The 22,754-nt window shown below is 38.6% G+C and overlaps 1 protein-coding gene across 5 annotated transcripts in view; it reads right to left on the bottom strand.

Annotated features, from left to right (window-relative positions):
* ZNF106 (zinc finger protein 106) overlaps positions 1 to 21,819 on the bottom strand; it is a 41,118-nt gene extending 19,299 nt beyond the window's left edge. For 4 of the 5 annotated variants that reach the window (XM_085062307.1, XM_085062311.1, XM_085062308.1 and 1 more), the window contains exons 1-7: positions 21,668 to 21,819; positions 13,749 to 13,834; positions 12,382 to 12,443; positions 8,033 to 8,230; positions 3,796 to 5,865; positions 2,334 to 2,958; positions 1,394 to 1,463 (exon numbers count right to left, since the gene is read on the bottom strand). In XM_085062307.1, the coding sequence (XP_084918433.1) occupies positions 1,394 to 1,463; positions 2,334 to 2,958; positions 3,796 to 5,865; positions 8,033 to 8,230; positions 12,382 to 12,443; positions 13,749 to 13,802 (3,079 nt within the window). In that variant the 5' untranslated portion in view covers positions 13,803 to 13,834; positions 21,668 to 21,819. The remainder of the gene's footprint in view (positions 1 to 1,393; positions 1,464 to 2,333; positions 2,959 to 3,795; positions 5,866 to 8,032; positions 8,231 to 12,381; positions 12,444 to 13,748; positions 13,835 to 21,667) is intronic. The other variant, XM_085062310.1, reaches the window with a different exon arrangement.
* Positions 21,820 to 22,754: the final 935 nt, after the last annotated feature.

Raw genomic sequence — 22,754 nt, 5'->3', positions numbered from 1 at the left:
TTAATGGAATCTCAGCCTCGACTCTAGCAATTATTTCCATCACAGCTTTGCCAGCACTGATTTAGTTCAATTAAACAAATTCTCTTCCACAAAGATTTTTTCTTGAAGTACATGTGTACAGGAAGTACAAATACACTCCTGGCATTAATGCAATCAAAAGTGCAAAAGCAAAGTTAAGCTAAACAAGATTTAAATCACTCAGTGAATACAGAAGCCAAGGAAAAACTGTGTTAGAGAAAAAGAACCCTAAGATAAAAAAATAGTTTACTACTCAAGATCCTTTTCAGCTGTGAGACTTGTGTTTGCAATCTCTTGAGAAAGAGTCTCTTGACCACTGTACTCAGTGAAAGATCTTCCTATCCATCCTAAAGACTTCTGGCATTACAGAGATTCTCCAAACAAATTAAATATCCATTTGGGCACTGCTTAGTTGCATTCAGGTTATGGTTTCCTTAAGCAGATTTACTACAGTAACAATGATGGTAAAGCAAAGTAACGGAAAAGAGAGATTTTACTAAGTAGAACATGTTACTAGTCTCTATAACAGACACTGGTCATTGAAGACAGAACCTGATAAAACCCCACACCTTTTCAAGTAGTAACATATTCATTCCCACAGAAGATTCGTATTATTGCCCTGCATTATAAACAACCCTTAATATAAAAAAAAAATGAAAAAAAGATAGATGGAACTCTTGAAAGACATCTCCTGGACACCAAGTTTCCTAGCAATGGTTGAGTTACCAAAGCAAATATTTTGCCTAAAACATGGATGGTTCATTTTGATACATGATGACGTGTATGTCTTAGGCATGTCTGAGAAAGATTTGTCTCTTGCCAGAATAATGGTTTGCTTTGGTCAGGAGCAGGAAGGAACAAGGCATTCCACATTCATTTCCACTAATGACAGGAAAAGAAGAGTAAAAAAAGTAAAAATTATTGCCAGAGATGTCAAAACCAGAACACAGACCAAATCATGCAGTGTACAAATTTTCTGGTAAGACCACCCAGAATCAGAAAGGGAAAGCTGCATCGTGAATTAGAAGGGAGTGACTGGGGCTTTTTCCTTCAGAACTTCCACCCCAAGGGCAAAAAACCCTCACTTCCCTGCACAGGGGAAAGCAAAGGTCCCATCTGTACAATCAAGAATATGAACTGCAGGCAGAAAGGATGCACATACCCTTCTCTCAGAAATAACTTACAACAAATTAAGATAGAAATCTTCAGAGAAGAATGTGCTGCAGACTTGTGAGCAGTCCACCCTATGAATTTGATTAAAGTGCCCAAGAAGCACCAAAGTAACATTAAGGAACTACTACTTTAGCCAAGTCAAAATACTACTAGGTGTTTATAGCCACTACATCTGATGCACACATGTATGATATTCACTTACCTTTTTTACCTTTGATTTTTCTTCTCTTATTCTTTCTTTCTAGACTAGGGATTTCAGGAGAAGATCCCTCCTGCAAGTAAGTTAATCTATTAATGAGTTACAAGAACAATTTTGCCTAAATCAAGAAGTCATGCATCCACTGTCTTCTAAACCATTACTTGCACTCACAGAGAAGAACACACAATTTATCTTGTGCATATAACTCATCCTTTGCTCTGCTCTTAAAAGAGGGAGGACAACAAAGTGAGTGCCATGTTTTCATCTTAACTAGAAAAAACTACTATATAAGTTGACAGCTTTCTTCTCACTCAGATGTTTAAGACCACACTTGAGTCAGAGTTTCTTCTTCTACAGTTTTAGTTGAAAGTGCAAAGGATTAAACAGTGAGGAATTACTGCTTTCTGCAAAACCATTTTGAGAAGTTGATCAAAAACATTTTTTTAAACCTTTGGATAAGTCCAAAACAGGACTGTGAAACAAATTCAGATTTAAGGACATCATTTTAAGTATATAATTTTGTAAAAAACTTTCAATTTCCTTGCTTAACCCTAAAAACAGAAACATCTAAGATAAATTTCTCCTACAGGCAAGCTTCCATTTAAATTGTGAAACATTGAGATTCTTGCTACAAAACCAAGTACTTGCACAGAAATATTTTAACAGCTCCTGTTTGCCAACATAGTATGCCAGGTACCAGATCAAGAGCATTTGTTATTCCTACTAATTAGAAAAAATTATCTAAAGTCCTGCATTACAAAAGCAGAAGTAGAAAAGATTCTTAAAAAAATTAAGTTAAACAAGTAAATTCATTTGATGTTATCAATGTACAAGACAATCAAATCAAAATTTCTCCATGCAAAGATCATTTCAAAACTGAATGACCAGTGACAAGGAAAACACCTTTTTGGCACACTAGCCCTGGACAGAACTGCACACTTACTCCAGTTGCTCTTCGCTTCTTTCCAATTCCTTGGCTGTCATTCTGTTCAGTACCAGATGTGCAGCTACTGTCTGTAGCTGCATCTATGTTATTTGACACTGCAAGAAGTGAAGCACTATTTGAAGCTGGATGATTTTCTTCTGAGATCTCAAGTACATTTTGTTTTTCAAGAAGAGGTGTTCTCTTCTCTGGGCTCTCCTGGTCTTGTTTTGCGAGGCCTGTGATCTCAGAGGTGGCCTGTAGGCTGTGATTTCTTCCACTAGTCTCAGTTCTTTCAGACATAAAAGGTGACAAAGCAGGAGATGGTGTTTCCTGTTTCTGATCAGCTTCAATGTCAGTGCTTGCCTCATATCCAGATGTTATGTGATGCGAGTGGCCAGCTGCAATTACTTGCCTTTGCCCACTTTCTTTTATTTTGGCTTGTTCACTGAAAAAGCTATAAGCAGAAGGATTTCTGTCTGCTATGACACTACTTTCAGAAAAGCTACGTTTTCTGGCTGATCCAGACACTGCTAAGGAAATCCCTTCCCACTGAAATCCTTCTAGAGTAGACAGATCAGATTCTTCACTGAGTACTAGACCCTCTTGCTCATTTTGAACAAGAGGCACCATTTCTATGCCAAACCTTTAACAAGATAAAAAGAAAAATAAAGAAACATGTTACAAGCCAGCAACACATAGAAAAAAGCCTCCCCCTTCCCCAAATGAACATTACTGCTTTAAGAGATCTGGCAAGTCATTACACTGGTACTCTGTGCTTTCTGCCTCATCTGCCAATCTTTTGTGTATCACATAACCAGATTCAGTGGCTAAGAACTCACAGCACGATTTTCAAGTCAGAAATCATGCTATTATAATTACTCCAAACCAAGTTTGGAATAATCAAATGTGACATCTGTTCAAGACACTTCAAATCCTTCAAGTTTAAAGAAAGTTTCAAAAATGCAAGATTACATAATTGCTTCCCTAAATACAAAAGCAAACTGCGCATCAGAAGAAAAAATTAACAAATTAAGAGGGAGCATTGACATTGCCTGCAGCAATGCAAGCATTTAATGTAGTCAAGAATAAATGAGGAAATGGGCAACTGTCATGGCATTGTTCCCATCCTGATTGCATTTTTAATTCTTCTATTACTAGAACTTGAAAAACAAGTACACTGTTACTATCCGCATTCAGATATTACACCAACCATTATGAACTGATCACTTTTTTCTCAGCAGATTACTATTACATATCTATGGATAGACATTCATTCATAGCATCAATCAATAATAAAAACTCTGTATTATTGGCAAAAGATCTGCATTATTTGCAAAATCTCCACAAAAGCCACAGCACAGCATGCTTCATTATGAAGTCTTAGTTTTAGGATTTTGGAGTTTAACTCAGATAGAGAGAAAAACAACCCTCCCCCCTCAACATGCCCTGAGAGGCATGGTTAGAACTGAAAGCTACCAACCTTGGTAAACCTTTGCCAAGTTCCTGTTTCTTCTTGGTTACCTGCTGGATAACCTGATCCCAGTTTACATTTCGCCGGGAAGCACTAAGAATCTGCCTGAGGGTGGGCTTAAGCCCTGACTCCTTCTCTGTCTCACTTCTCCGATGGCCACTCACATTCCGAATGCGACGCGCGTTATTGAGATTGGGCTCTGGGAGGTGCGTCCCAGCTTTGCTCTTCAGACTGATATGCCGTGTCAGGTCTCTTTGCAGAGAAGCAGGCAGGCCAAGCTTGCTTAAATCTGGAAGAAGAGGGCCTATTGACTGGCTTCCTCCTTTTTGAAGGTCATTATCTGTAGGATTTTCAAAACCTTCCATTTCAAATTGGTCGTGTGACTTGACACATTCTTCATTCCCTTCCCTGTCCTGTGAGGTTTTCAAATCCACATGCAAATGGTCCTGACTGCTTGATGAAGAAACTGTGGATTCTATCCGAAATGTAAAATTTTTTAGCTCAGCAGAAGCAATACTTGAAGCAGATGGCTTTCCATTATCTTCTTTTTCAGGAGTGGCAGTTTTACCTTCAGGAGTGTCACATGGTAAACAAGAACTAACAGAGGAACCCAACTTTTCAACTCTTGCTTCTGACTTCTCACTTCCCATTAAATCATCACCATTCGCATCTTCTAATGAATCTAGTCTGAACTCCTTCCTTGGCAATGCTTTCCCAGTTTCTTCCCTATTCTGGTCACTTGTATCTTTGCAAGAACTTAAGGAAGCATTTTGCAAGGAATGGTTGGACTGAACATCTTTGGGATTTTGTTCTGTTTCACTTAAGTTATTAATAGGCTCTCCAAGATTGCTACCAAGCACATCTTTGTTATCTTCTAAGTTACCAACACAACCACCATGCAGTTTTGATGAATGAGAGGAGAAACCGTTTGTTTCCAAGTTTACTGCATTCAAATGATTCTGCTCTTCACCACTAGTTGAGGATAACAGAAGCCTGACATTTTTTAAGAGACTGTTTGTGTCTTGCTTTGTTAAGGATAACTTTACACCAGTGATACTCAGAAGAGGGGATTTCAGTGATGGCATCTTATTACTTTTGCTCTCATCTTTGTCAGGCTTTTCATCGCTGGAACAGTCTTTCATTATCTCGGTGGAACCAAGGTGATCTGAGGTTCCATTAGAAGGGGAAGATGCTTCCTGTTTTTTAAGTTTTGAAAGGCTAACATTGGCTTCACAAGTTTTTCCTTTTGCTGATGAATCAGCAAGAGGTGTAAATACAGAATCCATTTTATCTGAAGTTTTAGAAACATTATCTTCAGACCATGGCTGCTGCTCTGCAGTTTTCTGGGATGGATAGGGAGTCCAGCGATATGTTTTATCTCTGGATGGACTGACACTTTTCCCACTGGCTCTTGAAGTTTTGCTTTCTGGTTGTTTCAATGGACCAAAATCCAACACCCCCTCAGAAGCAAGCCTATCACTAGTAAAATCGAGGTCACTCCTATTTCTTCGACTTCTGTATGGCAGAACATCACCGTTCTCTGGCCGCTGCCACATATACCTTGGCTCTGATGAATATGAATCTCCCGAGCCTCCAAAAGTCCAGCCATTTGCACCATGAGGACTTGGTTTCCAGTTTCCTCCATAACTATTGGAATTCCAGCTAGAAAAATGACCTGTTTCTTCTGAGTGCCAAGTAGAATTTCTTTCCCTGGCACCATGATGCCAATTTGATGTTCCTCTTCCCCACCCACTTAGATGCCAAGTATTTCCAGAATTCCCATAGTTATGCCGATTTGAAGGGCTTCCTGAACCATTCTGGTGCCACCCAGAGCGCCCCCTTGGGCCACCTGAATGTCTGTTTATATTAAGGCTCCTCTGAGAGTGTGAAAATTTGCCTTGTCTAGGACTAATATAATCATCCTTTTCCCACTTCCAGTCCCTTTGTGATGCATTATGATGATGCCACGATGACTGATCATAAGCTTCTCTTTCTTTGTAAGCACCTCTTTCTTCTTGCCTTCTCTGTGATCTCCTATCATCACATTCTAATTCTTTGTTTGCACTTGGTTCATTTTGCCTACAAAAGAATTGAGAAGAGCCTAAATTCTAATGCTGTTCTACTGAAATCCAACAATCCACAAGCCTCATGAACTTTGCAATGGAAAGAAAATATTTTTTTAAATTATTTATATTAAAAAGAAACAGAGATTACTTATTTAGCAGCTTTGCTGTTCAAGCTTCAGTAGTGTTTGACTTTCAAAACTAATGTTGTACCTTTACTTAAATATGATAATTCCAAAATATCTCTTACAAGAAAAACTGATTTGGTGCAGGGACAGTTCAATAGACTAATTCTCAAATACTTGTCTGTAACTTGAAAGGTAATATTCCTTTATATTTACTATTGGACGAATAAGAAACTAATACAAAGAAAACTTCTTTATATTGTATAATCTTCGTATTTTGATCAGGCTTGGTAGATAGAAAACTCAGTAATGAGACAACTATTTTTTCTGAAGACTATTCTGATGTTAGTCTAACTACAGCGAGCTGATATAAAACAGGAAAGTTAGGCTAAAAAAGCAGTAATTCTACTTACTGGAGAGAACAACTGACATGATGGCTCAGGTTATAAAACTTAAGTCAAAACACAGATGTAAAACGTTCATAGAAGATGTACCTCAGATGAAAAAATAATTTGTCTTGTATTAACCAAGAGACTGGAACAGCCCACAGCATGCAATGCCGAGTCTGTATGAGCCTCCCAGCAGCACTATCTACTGCCCTTTGGATAGTACTTGTGCTTGGCAACTTATCATGAACACGTGGCAACCTATCACATGTACATTTAAAGATAAATGCTCCCGTAAGAGCTGCAGCTATTCCCAGAGTCAGCAGTCTAAATATTCTAAGTATTTATCCTACTAAATGAAGAGTTTTTAATAAAAGTTTTTTTCCAGAAACTGATTGCAGAAATACATCCCTTCTAGATCCCCAGACAAGAAAGACGATAAACTTTCAAACTACTGCTGAAAAACAATTGATTTGAGTAAAACTGAAAATTCATATTGTATCACCCTTTATGTTTCTGATACATTCCAGTTCCGCTAAGATTCACAAATAAATCCTCTCTAATAGAAGATGGTCTGCAGTGCAAAATAATCTGACCTGTAAGACTAGAATTCAAAAACACTGTGTCTAACTGACACAGTAAGTTCTAAGAGCTGACCCAACTAGATTATGATCTAATGGAAACAATTTGCTGAATTAATAACTTAATCCTTGCACTTTCTGGTTTTCCCCCTTCTCCAAACCACCACCCAGCAGACAGAGATTTTTTAGGGTTTTAGTTGCCTCAGAACAACACTGCACTGACAGCATTACTTCTCTTCCATAAAACAAAAAAGTGACATTTTTGCTACCTACATTAACCAGAATGAAAACATTACATGTGCAGTGCAGGGACACACTAATATGACAGAGTGATGTCAAACCCAAATAATCTCCACAGATTTCAATATATTGAAACACTAAATCAAATTTCTAGCTACAGCAAGCAAGAGCTTCTTTTAAAAATCATACACCACTTTAGTACCATCACCATGCCATAAATCCATTTAAATAATATATTCCCAGCTGGAACATCACACAAGCAATCCACAGCAGATGCACACATCAAATAAAAGGTAATACTTATTGCTCTCTGCAGCCTTCTATTTCATAGTGAGCCACTTGAACTATGTTTAGCTAATGGTAAGCAGCAAGGTAAAACAGGTAAGAAATTTCATTCAAGGATTATGGAATTTCAGTGTGACATTTACAGAATAATTTAATCCATTTTATAACAAAACATGTTCATCAACAGTTTCTAAGAGGCAAAGTTCCTACAGACACCCTTCACCGTAAACAATATTAGCACTACTGTCCATTTATTAAGCCTTTCATTTTAAAAGGTATCAAATATTAAAATAAAAACATTAGGGCTCAAAACACAAAACTGTTTTTACCCATAATGGAGAATTGTTATATTTCCTTACTAGCAGGAGAGGAACAGGACAAGAACACTCAGCAGAGTCATGTCTACATGTTGAAACTACAATATCCACACAGGTCTCTTGGATTGTTCTCACAACAAGTACATTGGCTACAGGCAGTTTACATTTCATGAGCACCTAACCTTTAGGAGTGCATCCCCATTGTGTTAAAAGCAATTCTACGACCTAAGAGGACAAAGGAAAACTCACCGGTTCCGCTCCTTCTTTTGCTTGATTAGTTGAATGAGTTCTTTGTCCAGGTATTCTTCTTCTGCCTCTTCTTTCTCTTCCTCTTTCCTGTCATGGGCATTAACATTGTCTTTGTGCAGCTGACTGGAGATGTGCTTGGCATATGCTGACAAACCCACCAGGGTCACCCTGCACACCCGGCATTCATGGCTGCTATCCCTAGGAAGAGAGGCAGACGGTGGACTTTCAACTCTGCCAACTGGCATGGCAGGTACCTCAGGTCTTACTTTGTTTCCTCTGAATGTGCTTGAGTTCAAGTCAACTAGGTTTTTCTAAGTGTACTTAAGTTATTTGAATTCTCTGGCTTTTTCTTTCAAGGTTTAGCTTTTTTGATGGTCAGTTTTTATAAGATTTTTTTCCAACAATCAAGAGGTAAAGGACTTGGTAATAATGCTATGTTAACTGGGAGGAGGAATTCTTCTTGAATTGTTGTACTCAAAATCTTTTCAGAGGAAACATAGTGAGCGAGGAGGCAGAATGAAAGGCTTCCAGAGCTAGCAGGAGCTCTGAAGCCTATCCATGCTGCCAGCTGCACTGGGGAAGCCTGGCGACAGCTTCTACATTTAATCCTTCCCTTGAGCCTTCCCCCAGTGAAATTTAGAAAAGGGAGGAGGCAGTACATGGATACAGCCAATCCTGATACAACATAACCTAAACTGGGAGAGCTAAGATTGCTGCCTGGAATCCAAAGACTCCACAGCACAGTGAGTGATGGGAGGGTGTCTTCAGTTCACTGTACTTTATTTGGTTCAAGTGTGCATGAGGTCTGCTTTCTACTTTGGAAGACTTATCTTAAAAAATATAGAAATAATTTCAGCTGGAGAAAGTTGACAGCTGTATCAGACAAATGGCTTTACTCATATTACTGGATTAAGGTTACAAGACTTTTTTACTTTTTTTTTCTTTTGAAGAAATTCAGAATTCTAAAAACACCACATTTGTTCTTCTGACAAATCCTTCCAATACTCCAGTGTTAAAAAAATACATTGTTAATTTCCTAAACAAGGAATACATGTTTGCCAGGAAAAAAATCCGAACAAAATTAATCAGAGCATACTCCACTGCAAATAACTTAGCAGGACCAAGACAGGATCCACTGACCTGCCTCCACAATGCTTTTTTCAATTCTGCCAGTTATTTCATAAAAGCAGATCTGTATGTCCCCACAGAGCACTTGAGACCAAACTCTTTGAACAGAAGCATTATCATATGACACACACTTCATGACTAGTATCAAGAAAATGGGCTCCATAAAGGAAAAAGATAAACATGAATCCTTGGTCTTTTAGTGAATAGTTAAAAATAAAATGAAAGATCAAAATATGTACCTTCACTCATAATATTAAGGCAACATCCTTATCAGAGTGGTTAATCAAGTGTCAGCAGCTATGTTTTATTTATCCTGGATCAGTGGTTTTCCTACTAACATAGTGGAGATATTTAATGAATGCAGTCATTCAGACACACCTAGAGATGGCTTTATTTAAACACCTAAGTATTAAAAATTAGATTTTTTGTTTTTAATTAGTCTGTATGTTGTGGCCTAATTTATTTCAGATTAAATATTAAGATAATTTCATTTATGATGTCAGTAGCTTCCAAATTTAGCCTGTATTTTCCAGAACTGTGTTTACTTAATTTTGTACACTTCACATTCACTAATAAATATGCAAAGCCCAGATCCTATATATTGTACTTTGGACTATCTTTTTAATGCAATAAAGGTAACCAAACCAGAATATTTTACAAATGTCATTGGAAGAATCCTCTTCACACTGATAAATGGCACAGCTGTGCGTAGCTAATAAGACTTATTTTTAACTTAGGTCATCACACAAGGCAAACTGCAAATAGAAAGTTTGCTTCTCGCTGAAAAATATGTCCTTTTTACATAACGTTCCACTTCAATCATAAGGACTCTTCAACAAGAAACATGCCCCAGTGGTTCTAATGTGGTACTAATTAGGTTTTAAAGAACAATCCACATCCTTCGCAAGACCCATGTTTCAATTCTTTCATAAAACTTTTATAATCCTCATTTATACACTAACTGAATAAATGCAAAGTTTTATTTATTTTGGACAAAGCCAGTGAGTTAACAGCTGGACTGAGGACAAAGAACCTGTTTCAATCACTTCTAACTTGTGAGTTACTAATTACAAAGCTGTGGCTCTTTACCAACCGACAGTCTGAAAAGACAAGACTCAGGTGTGTACTGACAAGTCTTCTCTGACCTGCTGTTGATCTACATGAGCCTAAAGGAAAAAACCACTCATCTTTTGTTACGAACACCTGCTTTAATTGAAGATAAATTGGCTAGGAGTTCAGATAGCTACACTGAGGGGAATTTAGATTTCCCTCAGTTCTATACTTTTCCTAGACCCCATTAATAGCATCCAGAACTAGCACACTCCATGACACACACTGATCACCTCTACACATTTCTCTACCATACAGGAACACCACACAATCTTAGTTGCTCAACAAGGCAGACAAAAGACATTTGAGGTAAACATGACAAAAATATCCTCACAGTATGAAAGCATCCAAGAGCTTTATTTACTGGATGTGTACTTCAGACTGTAGATGCAATGTCCCTTGTACAAGAGCACTATTCACTTTCAGTTATAAAAAACCAAAACCCAATATGCTACAGCTTCATACTTGGCATCCAATTTTCCTTATATATCACATGGAGTAAAACTTCAAGAAAAGGAGAGGGGTCTTAAAATATTTCAGAAAATTATTCCAGCCTTTGAGATTACTAAGCTAACTTTAAAAGAAAAAAAAAAAGTATGAATCAATGTGTGCATTTCCTTTATCTCTTCCACAGTGGAAGCCTGAAAAGTGACTTCTAGTTAGATACTAAATTTCAAGGTAGTAAGATGTTAATACTACACACACTTTAATGGTATTATCCTCTGCTATACAATTCAGCCACGCTCATGAGGCTATTGCTTGAGCTTCACATTTTCCACTTGTACTTCTTGCTTTACACGGCTGTAAAATACTCCTAAAAGACTTCTAATTAAATTTAAATATGAGGAAGAAGAAGAGGCACAAGAGAGAGAAAACAAGGCTGCTATTGCACAGTGAAAAATTAAGATCATCATTTTGAGAACAAGCTTTTTCTGTGCGATCTTCTGAAAGAAGTAATGAAGACAGATTGTAACATTAGTAATAGAAAATGTAATGATGATGAAAGAAATTTAACACCACTCCTATCGAAATGCAAGACCAAAAATTGTCTGATTACTTGCAAGCCTGAAGACACAATATATAACTTCTAGAAATTAGTTACCTTCCAGAACCAAAAACAAAACTAAAATGTAGAAGGCCACAAAAAAGATGGCAAAATCAGTGACATTTCAGAATCATTGCCAGAAGAAGATAGTCCAGAACAGAAATGCTCCACAAGGTAGCTGACCAGAAAACAAAAGTCAGCTTCTAGTGCAGACAGTATTCTGATTTTTTCCCCTGGGTATAAGACAGATGTCTTGACTAAATGAATCCCCCACACCTCAAACAGAGGAAAGAGGATTACTTCCTAGTCCTTCAAAAGTTGTTTAAAACAGATTTGTCATTTCCATATAAAGTTTGTACTGTAAGATAATAAAAAAATATATCAAATAGTCAAGTATACTGTATATAAAATACTCAATACTTAACAGCAACTGATCTCTGTGGCTACCTCAAAATCCATACACCTGAAAACACTTTCAAGTGTACTCTGGTTGCAACCTAATTCCCTGTTATTAGGATGATATTTGAATATCCCTCTTTCTACTTTCCAAAGGTTTCAAATAAAACAAGGAAACCAGAAAGAAAACACCATCCACCATGGTTAGGTCCCTTAAACAAGCAACTGGACTGTGGCAAATGACAATCACTCAAGCAGACATCATTCTCACAGTGCTTTAAAAGATCAACAATTGCTTTTACACCATTGAAAACTTAAAAAACAACAAAAAATTAAAAAGAAAAATACTGCTGTTCCTAATTTGGACAAAGGGTGAATTCTAGCGCTTGTAAAAAAACCAAAAAAAAAACCCAACTCAAGAATGAAGTAATTTTATTTCACTGCAGTCGAAGCAATACAGGTGAGCTTTCTTCCACATCATTCGTTGCCTCTTGAGTTTCTGACATCATGAGAATACATTTATTGCCAGCTTTATAACAAGGCATGCTACTAAGTGAAGCATAAAAATAAATTGTGTAATTCAGCTTGTATGGGAAATAGGTCATGAGTTCTTCCAGAGTGCAACATACAAAATCGCACAGGGAAGAAGGATGCAAGATTGTTCTCATACCTTCCCTTCAGGTTTTCCAGTTCTCTGTGGTGAAGCATGCTTCTCATGTGTTCTTTCATCTCCTTCAACATGCAGAAAAAAAAAAAATTGGTCAAAACAAAAAAAACTGGTGTATCATGTTTGATATCTGCTGTATGATTTTTGAGAACTTTCCTGCCTTGCACAAAGGTGTATTCTACTCCTGCAGAGCTGTAGCAGTTGCCATTCCTGTTTCTGTGACTATGAAAGCATGAATAGGCCCGCTCTCAGGAGGTTTATATGTTACCTTTCCCAAGTAAGAGCAGACAGGAGTCATTAAAACTCAACACAAAGCAGAATTCTGAGAAAGCTGAGTAACAGTGCATTTAGCAAAGCTTATTAGACTGATTTTTGACAAATTACGGTTGGGAATCATTTAAATTAAGAGTCTCATTGATATCACACTTTAGAATCACAGCACTTAAAACAGTCTCCCTGTGCAATCTGAGCCATTTTTCTGCATTTGTATTATAACACAGCTGTAAATTCATCACCACATGCTATTTTACTCTGCTAGACACTTCAGAAACTGAGACGTACATGTCAGTTTATTGTTTACAGCAACCTTGATCCATGAACTGCAGTACTGTTATAAATATTTCCTACTGAAAGGGAGCTGCTGGAAGAGAAAGAATGTTCATCATTCAGCACAAGGAAGCAGTCAAGATGATTTAACTTTCTTTTGGTGTTTGACCCAAAGTGTTTGGAAATCTTCAAAGACCAGATACTAATCACTATCCTCTTTAGCCTTTGAAACCCCTTCTGCAAACGGAAAGGAACATCTTCAACCTTGAAGAGTTGTGTGAATTAATACACTGGCATTTGCCACATCTCCAGATGCCATGTGGCTAAACAATACATAAAAGTCCATTAAGAAACACTCAGTTTCAATGCAGACTTTGTGTAAATACAACATGCAGAAGATGGACACCAAACTGACACATTAATTAAAACACATGCTGAGCTAGACAATTCCATTTGGTTCTTCTATATGGAAATACAGACCTCCCAAAAGGAATTTAAAAAAAAATCACATATTACAGTATTCTTCCCATATCACAATTTACAGCCAAATAAGAGTGCTTTTCACTTTGGTATCTTTATAAAATAATATAAAAACCCTCAAAGACCTCAGTATTTTTAACATTCAGAATCAAGCATATTGCACAGCTCATCTCAAGAAAGATACTTCAAAGCACATGCAAATATATTCTTTTATTTGAGACAGACTTAGGGCAACATATACCTGGTAAAGAGAAATTTTACCCTGTACAATTTAAAATGGAAGCATTTCTCATACACATTTCATAGTAACATCTACTGGTACATGTCAAGCAGTAATTATTTACCTGTTTTGTGTTGTACACAATGTGACATAATGGACATTTTCGTTGCCGAACCATTCTTATTACTCTGGAAATATCTTATCCCATACCTGCAAATAAAAACAGTTTTAAAATAGCTAACATTCAGGATTAGTTGTTTCATTAATCTGTGTTACTAAAGAAAGTAAACAGTTACTGTTCATGAAAACTCTTGTGCTGAGCTTAAGAGAACACATGCCTCTCACACATAGTCAATATTCTTCGAAAAAAGATAAGGTAGTTTTGATCAGTCATCTAAAGCATCTATAATAAAAAGTATAATATTCCCTTTCTTTCATTTTGTTCCTTGTCATCCAAGACATGGTAATCATTCAAAAACCAGAGATCTGCAGGAATCCTCTCAGCTACTCAAATCAGATTAACAAAACACTTTTCACCTAGGATGATGACACGGAAATAAGGAACTGGGGAAACCAAGCAGGGCAAACTCAGATCTTTATTTCAGTACACAGGCCTGCTCAAGGAAGATATTTAAGGAAAATGAAACAAAAGCCATTCATAATATCAAAGACCACTAGTCTCCAAGTTTTACCAATCCATTTACTCACCATAAAATAAAACCTGAAGTGATTTAAATTCAGGATTTTTCTGATTAGCCACTGTGAGAAGTACACATACGCATGTACCGAAATACTCAATTAAGACAGCATTTTAACACTGATCTACACAAGATTTGCATATATGCAAATGAAAGCAGTAGCAAATTAAATGCCATATGTATTGTATCACAATGTTTAACTCTTAAGGAGTAAAATTAAATGAGAGAGTCTAGGTTATAATGCAAAGATAGATATGTCTCTTCAAATAACAGGGTATAATCTTTGTACTTTTCTTTCTCTTGAAATACACTAAAATGCACAATGTTTGAGCATTATTGTCATTTTTTATTGACTTGGCAGAGGCAATTCCTCATCCTAAACTGGAAATAAATGTATTTTTTTATTACTAGGCATTTCTGTATCTCCACAGAAAAATACAAATCCTTTCAAGTTCTTGCTATCTTATATTAGGCAACTTCAGAGCTAGCTTAGCTAATGGCATCAAAATTAACCTGCAAGAGCCTTATTCAAGTTATCTTCTCCACAGCTGACTCTACAAAGTTAATTCTAATTATTCAACATCAATCTTCTGTGTCAGGGGCATCAAAACCTCCAAACCTGGTACTGACTGGAAGCTGCGAGCAAAGGGCAAGAACAGGATTTTTACCAAATCCAGATTACCTAGAGTTAAAGCAGCTCTGATATTCAGTCGTTCTGTCCAACTGTAAACAAAAATCAGCAAGTAAAACCACACCACTCTAAGTCCAAAATATAGTTCTTTGACAAGAACTACAAGTAATTCCCTACAGATTTGCATGTCCATTTACTGCTAAGGTAAATACCAGCATCTGTCCAGTTTGAAAGGGAAGAAAGAGTTGCAATAGCCCTTTCATCATTAGACACCAGAGAAGGAGTATTCTCACTAAAACAAATCCACATCATCATACCAAAACAAACACACTTAAAATACAACAGGAGATTGAGTCATCTTGTTTTCCCTAACCACCATTCTTGATCTCACTGAGATAACAAACTGTGTTTAAATATGCATTTTTTAGCTTCATGACACGGGCATCTGATATATTTGAATCATTAGCAGCAGCTGTTTATTTTGACACATCACCCCCAGCAAAGGTGTAAGATTATTCAGAACTTTGCACCAGCCTGCATGTAAATTCATACGGTATCAGTGATGTGCATGCAAAAGTACCTGCCTCCATGCAAGATCAGGATACAGAAATACTATCCTCTGGAATTAATTATTTTGAAAGAATTTTTAAAAATCATAACTTGTTTTTAAACATATTTCAACTGAGTCAGCTGTTAAGGAAAGTTTAAGCTAATATGAGTAGAGACAGAAAATGAGATATTGCAGACTCCTGATCTTCCAGTGAGTTATTAGGTGAGTCTAGTGGCACATCATGATTATACTGTTTATACACAGATCTGTGCAGCTGCAACAGATCTAAAGGAATTATTAATGACCCTACACAAACGACAAATGTTTAGATGCCTATCCAACACAGGAAATCTTGTTTAATGCAATTAATATGGAAGTACTCATGAAAAGCAAGGATGCTAATCCTTGCACCAATTTCAGACACTTCCTTTTGCATTAAAATATTCTGTACTCCCCCAGCATTCTTCACGGGCACTACTTTGTAGTTTAGCAGAGTAATATTCTGCATGTGTTCAAGACCTCATTCAAGATTACCCAAGTATTTACAGAATTCACTCTATGCTGGAGTGAAAGCAGCATAGGACTTAAATCAGGAAAAGCAGGCCAGTTAGCATAGAACATTAAAAAGCTTCCACCACCAGAGCTAATATTACACCTGTTTTGGCTAATTAAAACATATAGTAACTATACACGATTACAGGAAGAGTTTTCGGCAAACTGCCCAATCAGCTGGGCATTACTTGTGACAGAGTACTAAAAATACTAATAGAATTCAAACGCTATTGGATGTCACTATGAAAAGAGAAACTTTCACCTCTACAGAGAGAAGCCCTCGGAGGCATGGACTCAAAAAAAACAGATTCGGTAGATGTTACAGGGACTGGGAGAACACAGACACACATTCTATTTCCAGATCACCTCTTGACCTACTGTCTTACATAGATATAAACCACTTCCCACCATCCTTAGCTTTCTCCCAAATGCTGCAATAAGCCTATTAAACCCATGGTTCACTTTAATTAAGTACTTCAATTTTACTGTAAAAGAACTTCCACTAAGTACTTTGAATAACATAATAAATCAAAGGTATTTCCTCAGTCACTACACAAAATCAACAAAAAACAGACAGACTTTGAGCCATGTAGTCACTGCATTTCATCTCATCTTTCATTCTTCATGAAGACACTTCAGAAAGAGATCTTTTTCTAGATAAATGCAGGCACATTTGAATTCTTAACAAAAAAAACACAACACATACTTTAAACAACTTTCATGCTTTTATCAGATTCAATACCTTGTGGTTTTGAAATCACTACCTTGATGTATAACATAGGAAATTTCTTTATATTGGACTTGAGTAGGAAGATGAGCTACTCTACAAAATGAGCAAACTGCAAGGAAAGATAAGGTTTTGCCAGAAAGACCCCACCCCCACATAAAAAGAAAAACACATGTTAAGAGCAAAACGCAAACCCTTTGAAACAAATCACGTTACAGTAACTTATTGTTTTTAGGGAATGTAACTGTTCAGTGGGTGATTTGTTTGTTTTAAAGGGAAGGGATGCATTTTATAACTATGTGATATAAGGGCACCTTGCCCATAACCTGCACCTGCACAGAGCTTGGAAAACAGTTTTAATTAAATTACGCAAGTCTGCTACAGAGATTTTCGAAAACCTTTCTCACAAGTAAAAATAGTCCACAAAGAAAATTAGGCATTAGACTACTTCCTGCTACAACATCCATTTGTCCACAGTTGTTCAACCTTACCGGATAACATACATTAAAAATGTACGTCAACATTAAATCTGCTACAGATTAATAGCTGAACACTCTGACTATATAAAGCCACAAGTGCCATGGAGTGGGGTGGGCAGCCTGGCATTCCAGCTGCCTAGAAATCCTCAGGAGGCTTCAAAGAGATCAGTAGCACTGGCCTGTCAAAAGGCCTGTCTAAATGCTGCATGTCCCTACAGAGAGCAGTGGAAGCTCAACACTTGAGAAGAACAGGAGTCTACAAACTCACCGTGCAGAATGTTCTGCAGCAACATGCTCAGCTCCTTGCAGAGATGGCATTCCTTGTGCCTTAGTAACTTCTCTCCTGCAGCAATCAACTGCACACATACCAGCTGAACTGTAGAATAGTAATGCTAATAACACAGAATCCTATGCTCAAATTTCATCACCTCCAGCAGAATTTACATGGAATAAAGCACCAACGTTCACAGACTATCTTCTCTTCCAAGATTCATTGCCCCTGAGGCATCTGAATTCACCATGCATCCCCATAATTCTACTAATTACCTTAACCCTACTTCTGGGCACATGTGTGAGGCACTAACTTTCCTTCTGAGATGTTGATCTGTGCAACCTAACCCAGGCAAAAGACAAAAACTTAACCATTTACTAAAGTTAAGTCATGACTAATACCATTATTCTCCTCCAGCATGCTGCCATGCACTGTATAACTTTGTAGTTGGCTTTTTATTTTTACAGGGCAAAAGGAGAAAAGTGTATTACGCTCCAGTAGTTAAAACACTCATACCAGAAGCAAAACTTTAAAGGTAAATTTCTCCCTGCTTTCCCAGATTTAATTTCATCCATAAGACAGACTAAAGGTACTCTGGACCCCTGAGCACTGAAGCAGCACCACTGCACAGCAAATGTTAAAATGGGGCAGAAAAGTGCTCAATTGTTTTGACACAGAACCAGGAAAGAAGAGTTACTTCACAGATCAAAGTTCTTCAAGCTCCTCTTTAAAGCAATAAATTTTACTTCACTAACTGGCGTAGAAAATACCTAGTAGAAACTGCCTGAATGCTATCCCGTGAGTATGGCTGGATTATTTTACAATACACAGGGAAATAAGGAGCTGGAGATAAGGACACCACAGAGAAATACTTTGAATAGACCAGTGCAGGCACAGAACACCTGGCAGGAACACTGAGGTTTCATTTACTTTAATTTTTATTTCATGTAAATCTAAGAATAGGGAACAGACCAGAAGAACATATACACTTCAAGCCACAGCCAAAGCACATCTTTCCAATTCCTACGCATAAGCAATGCTAATAATTTCCTAATTACAAACTAAATTTTCCTTGCTGTAAATTGAGATGATAATTTCTTCCTAGTGAAACTAAATGCTTTATTGCTATTTTACGGGAGCCTTTTACACACCAAAAGATTCAGGAATATACTCAGTCCAAACTGAAATGGAGAGCTGGTCAGCATTATTGCTGTATGTTCTCATTTAGAACACCTAAGATCCACATACCTGGAAAGTTTCTGTTTTCTCCTATACTCCCCATTGAAGGCATATGCAAGGTAATTTTCTTCAGATGTTTTCCTCAAACATCACATTTCCTGAGCTTATTAAACAAGCTATTCCCCTTTCGAAATTGCCCAGAACACTTTAAAAGAATTGTTCAAAACCATAGTACTCCAGCTAAGACCCCTATTAGCACCCTTTGGAGAAGGGAGTTGTCTGCATATCCCTACTAACTGCTATTACAGCCTCAAACATAATTGATAATGACTGAGACAAAGTCTTACTAAGAAGCAACAGAGTGACCTACAAGATATGTGGAAAACAACCTAATTAAATATTAGGTTTAAATATTTAAATCTAGTAAGTTAAATACTTCTGTGACTTACAAAATAATTCACTTTAGCTTATTCTGGTAACACTGAGTCACTTTATAAAGGGTCTTCACTATAGAGACCCTTATAAGAATGACAGAAGTACCCAACACTTAATTTTAAACTTACTTCTGTAACATCTAGTTGTATCATTTTTCCCTTTCTAGGCTATTTAAGCACATCATATCCTTCACAGGTATGCTTATGATGTCTCTTTCACTGATAGTAAGTTAAGAACGAGGACTCAAAAGCCACATCAAAACAGATTACATCCCTTCTATTGGAGTTGCACAGAGCAGGTACCTGGCCTTGTCAAAATAACTCAAGTTCCCTAAGAAAGATCTATATAGACACAAGAGAACGAGTACAGGGAGCATTCAATCAGTAATTGAGCTTCTTCTATTTATAGTAATATAGTATGAAGAATCACTGGAGAGTCATTTGAAGCACTCAAACCTAGGTAGTCAAATCACTCTTCAGTATAGAGCTTTAATGCCAAGAAAATCCATTTTAAGGATCCCAAACACTAAGATAACTGTCATTAATGACCAGGTAGTAGAAATACAGGGCTCTGTTTAAATTATTACATCTCTGTAATGCAGTTGGTCCAGGGCTGAACACCACAGCTTTACCACAATAGGATCAAAATGTAAAATAGTCTGGAACTTGATAAAAAGCCCCCAAAACCTTACACTACAAGAATAAAACACATTCTTACCAAAACAAAGAAGTTACTTGTAGTGTGTTGTATCCTCTTACTTTGCTACAATCAGCTCCAGTCAGACAACATCTCAAATCTTATGACACCATCTGGTGGCAGAGTTTACAGAAGAGGATAATCAGATGTTAAAAACAGCTTTAAAAATTTAAATTTGATTTTGAGCAAATTTAAATTTGATCCTGGATATCTTGTGAAGTTTTTCTTTACAGGCTAAGGTGGAAAGCAAATTGATGGAAAAAATACCTTCATTTCACCTAGATGAAGTCATCCACAAGTCATAGTATCTCTGCACACAATTTAGGTTCGCATTTAGAGCTTAGTGAGCTGTTACTCTTTGTACAGGATTCACAGCCCTGCATAAATTAAGATGTCTTTAACTGACATTTCTTCAAACAAGTGGCATTTTTGAACATATGGACTAGAAGCTACAAGTTCGGTCCCAGCAACCAAACTGACTTAGGTAACATACAAGCATAATTTGGCTAAAACCAATGTTTTGCTCCAATTTGAAAATACCAGAGTATAACACTTATTTAACTAACTTTACATACAAAAATCAGTCATTAATGGAACATACACAGTGGTTCAAGTGCAGCTGCCTTGTGCTGCCAGTTCAGTTGAAGTCAAGCAAGGATGCAAAAAAAACCCAAAACATAACACACCTGCTCTTAACAGAAGGGACTTCAGGACAGAATTCTGTTTTCTGAGGTAAGAAATTACAGAGCCACATTGCATTGGCCCTTAGAGCCTGCAATAGTAATCCCAAATATTGCAGTACTAATGGGAACAAGCTTCTAAAACTCAGCAAAGGTATTAATCGAATATTTGGAAGGCTTAAGTATTTGGAGGGTTTTTTTAGGCCAGGATCTTTCAGTTCAGCAAAACAGTCAATTAGTTTAATGCAGTAATTGAGGCTTAACTGAAAGAAGTAGCAAATACCAGAGGAATAGTAGTAAGCAGCAGAAATACAGGAAATGAAAGCCCAGAAACTCATGTTGAAAACAAAGTCCACTAATTCTTAATCCTCTTTCATCTCAGGTCACACCAGCTCAGAACCTACCTGTTCTTTAAAACTACAGGTGTAGAAGGGAAGGTGAAAAGTAGTTTTTTACTTGCATGAGAACACTGTTACCAAACCACCAACAACAAAGTATACTGAAGTATGAACTTTAATCATCAATGCCACTTCTGTTCCATGTTCCATAAACTTTTATGAATTAATGTTCATAAGCACCCTGGAACAGTTCTTGATGTAATTTAAGCTTGGATTTGAACTACCCTGTATACAAGGATGAATGATTACTTTCAAACATCTCATATTTTATCATACTGTTATACTTGTTTCACGCTGTCAGTCCCACTCCTTTTACGTTACCAGATATTTATCCCACATTCATACGTGCTTTCACTATATATTTTTAGCTGTTTGCTATAGGGAAAGGAACTAAGCAACTCTGTACCCAGTCACACTTCATCCCCGGCAACACTTCTGGCAAGTATGAAGAGGCAGCAGGGGAGCAAAACACCTGGGACAGAGAGTCCGCTCTAACCAAGCTGTTATTTAGCAGGGTAACAAAGTTCAGGGACCACTACAGCGATGAGGGATGCTCCCAAGGCAAAGCAAAGCGCATGCCTGCCCCGAGGCGGGATGCCCGCTGCCGCAGCCCCTCTAGGCCACACTCGCCCCGCTGCCCTCCACAGGCCGACCACTCTCCCAGAGCCGGAGCAACCCCCATCACCCCCGGGCGCCGCCGCCACAGCCCTCCCCGAGCCCCCTGCTCCGCGCAGCCCCGGTACTCACGGATCACACCCCTCGCCAGGGCAGCGGCCCGCCAGCCATGCCCCTGCGGGCCCGAGGAAGCACAGCCACCGCCGGCCCGGGACCTGCCGCCCGCACGGCACCCGCGCCGGGCCCACCCCGCCGAGACCCGCGGCGCGCGGCCCGGCCAATGGCACAGCGGCAAGGCGGCCGCGCTGCACGCCGGGAGGCACGCCTGCGTGCCCGCGGGGGTTGCCGGGAAATGTAGTCCTAGGGGCGACGGGACGGCGGCGACCAGCCGACGGGGGAATGAAGTTCATGGCGAGGGCACCGGCACTCGCAGCCAGCTGGTAGCATTTAACAACCGATAATGACAATAGACGTTATTGGTTTTGTGTGTAAATGCAGCTCTACAAACACGCATAGTGCCACGTCCTGCCGCTCTACCAAGCAGACGCTGCAGACGGCAGGTACCTCAGCAGCGAGAAGCCATGGACATCAGGCTCGGCCGCACCGGGCAGGGCGGTTGCGCCCGGGAAATCTGCTCCGGGAGCGATTTGTAAGGCAGGAGGAGAAAGGTGCGCCTTTCTGCCCCGGCTGTGCAGTGTGCAGTAAGCCTTACTCCAGTGGGACTTTTCATGAAGCCAAAGTTCGCAGGGACTTGGAGCATCCCGAGATGCTGAGGGGAAGAGGGGGGAAACCAAGACCCAGCTCTGAGATCGCAGCAGTTCACTGGAAGACAGACTTTAAGAGCCATGTCAGTTGATGCAGGCCCTGATGCTGTGAGAGCTGCCGGCAGTGATTGCAGTGCTCACAGCAGGCACGGGATCTGACAGCAGCCTCAGGGAAGAAGTTATCCATACTTGAGAAGGAATTATACCTCAGAAAAGGCTGCCTGGTTCAGCTACAAAGGATGAGGTCCGTGATTGCGAACAGCAGCTTTCCCTTTCTGCTCTCCTCTCCCCTGATGACAGAAGAGAGCTGACACGCATCGTCCTAATAGAGAGCAAAAAACTGGAGAAAAACCCCGCTGATACCAACAGGGCCATTTCTCGACTGGGCTGTTTGCTACCGCAGCTCCGGTCAGCACGGTCGGACCGCGGACCACCACACGGACAGCACACATCCC

The sequence above is a fragment of the Lichenostomus cassidix genome, chromosome 5, assembly GCF_008360975.1.
Source record: "Lichenostomus cassidix isolate B80296 chromosome 5, HeHo_3.0, whole genome shotgun sequence".
In the NCBI taxonomy this organism is placed as follows: Eukaryota; Metazoa; Chordata; class Aves; order Passeriformes; family Meliphagidae; genus Lichenostomus; species Lichenostomus cassidix.
The sequence above is the reverse complement of the archived record's forward strand: the minus strand, read 5'-3'. Positions and strand labels throughout refer to the sequence as shown.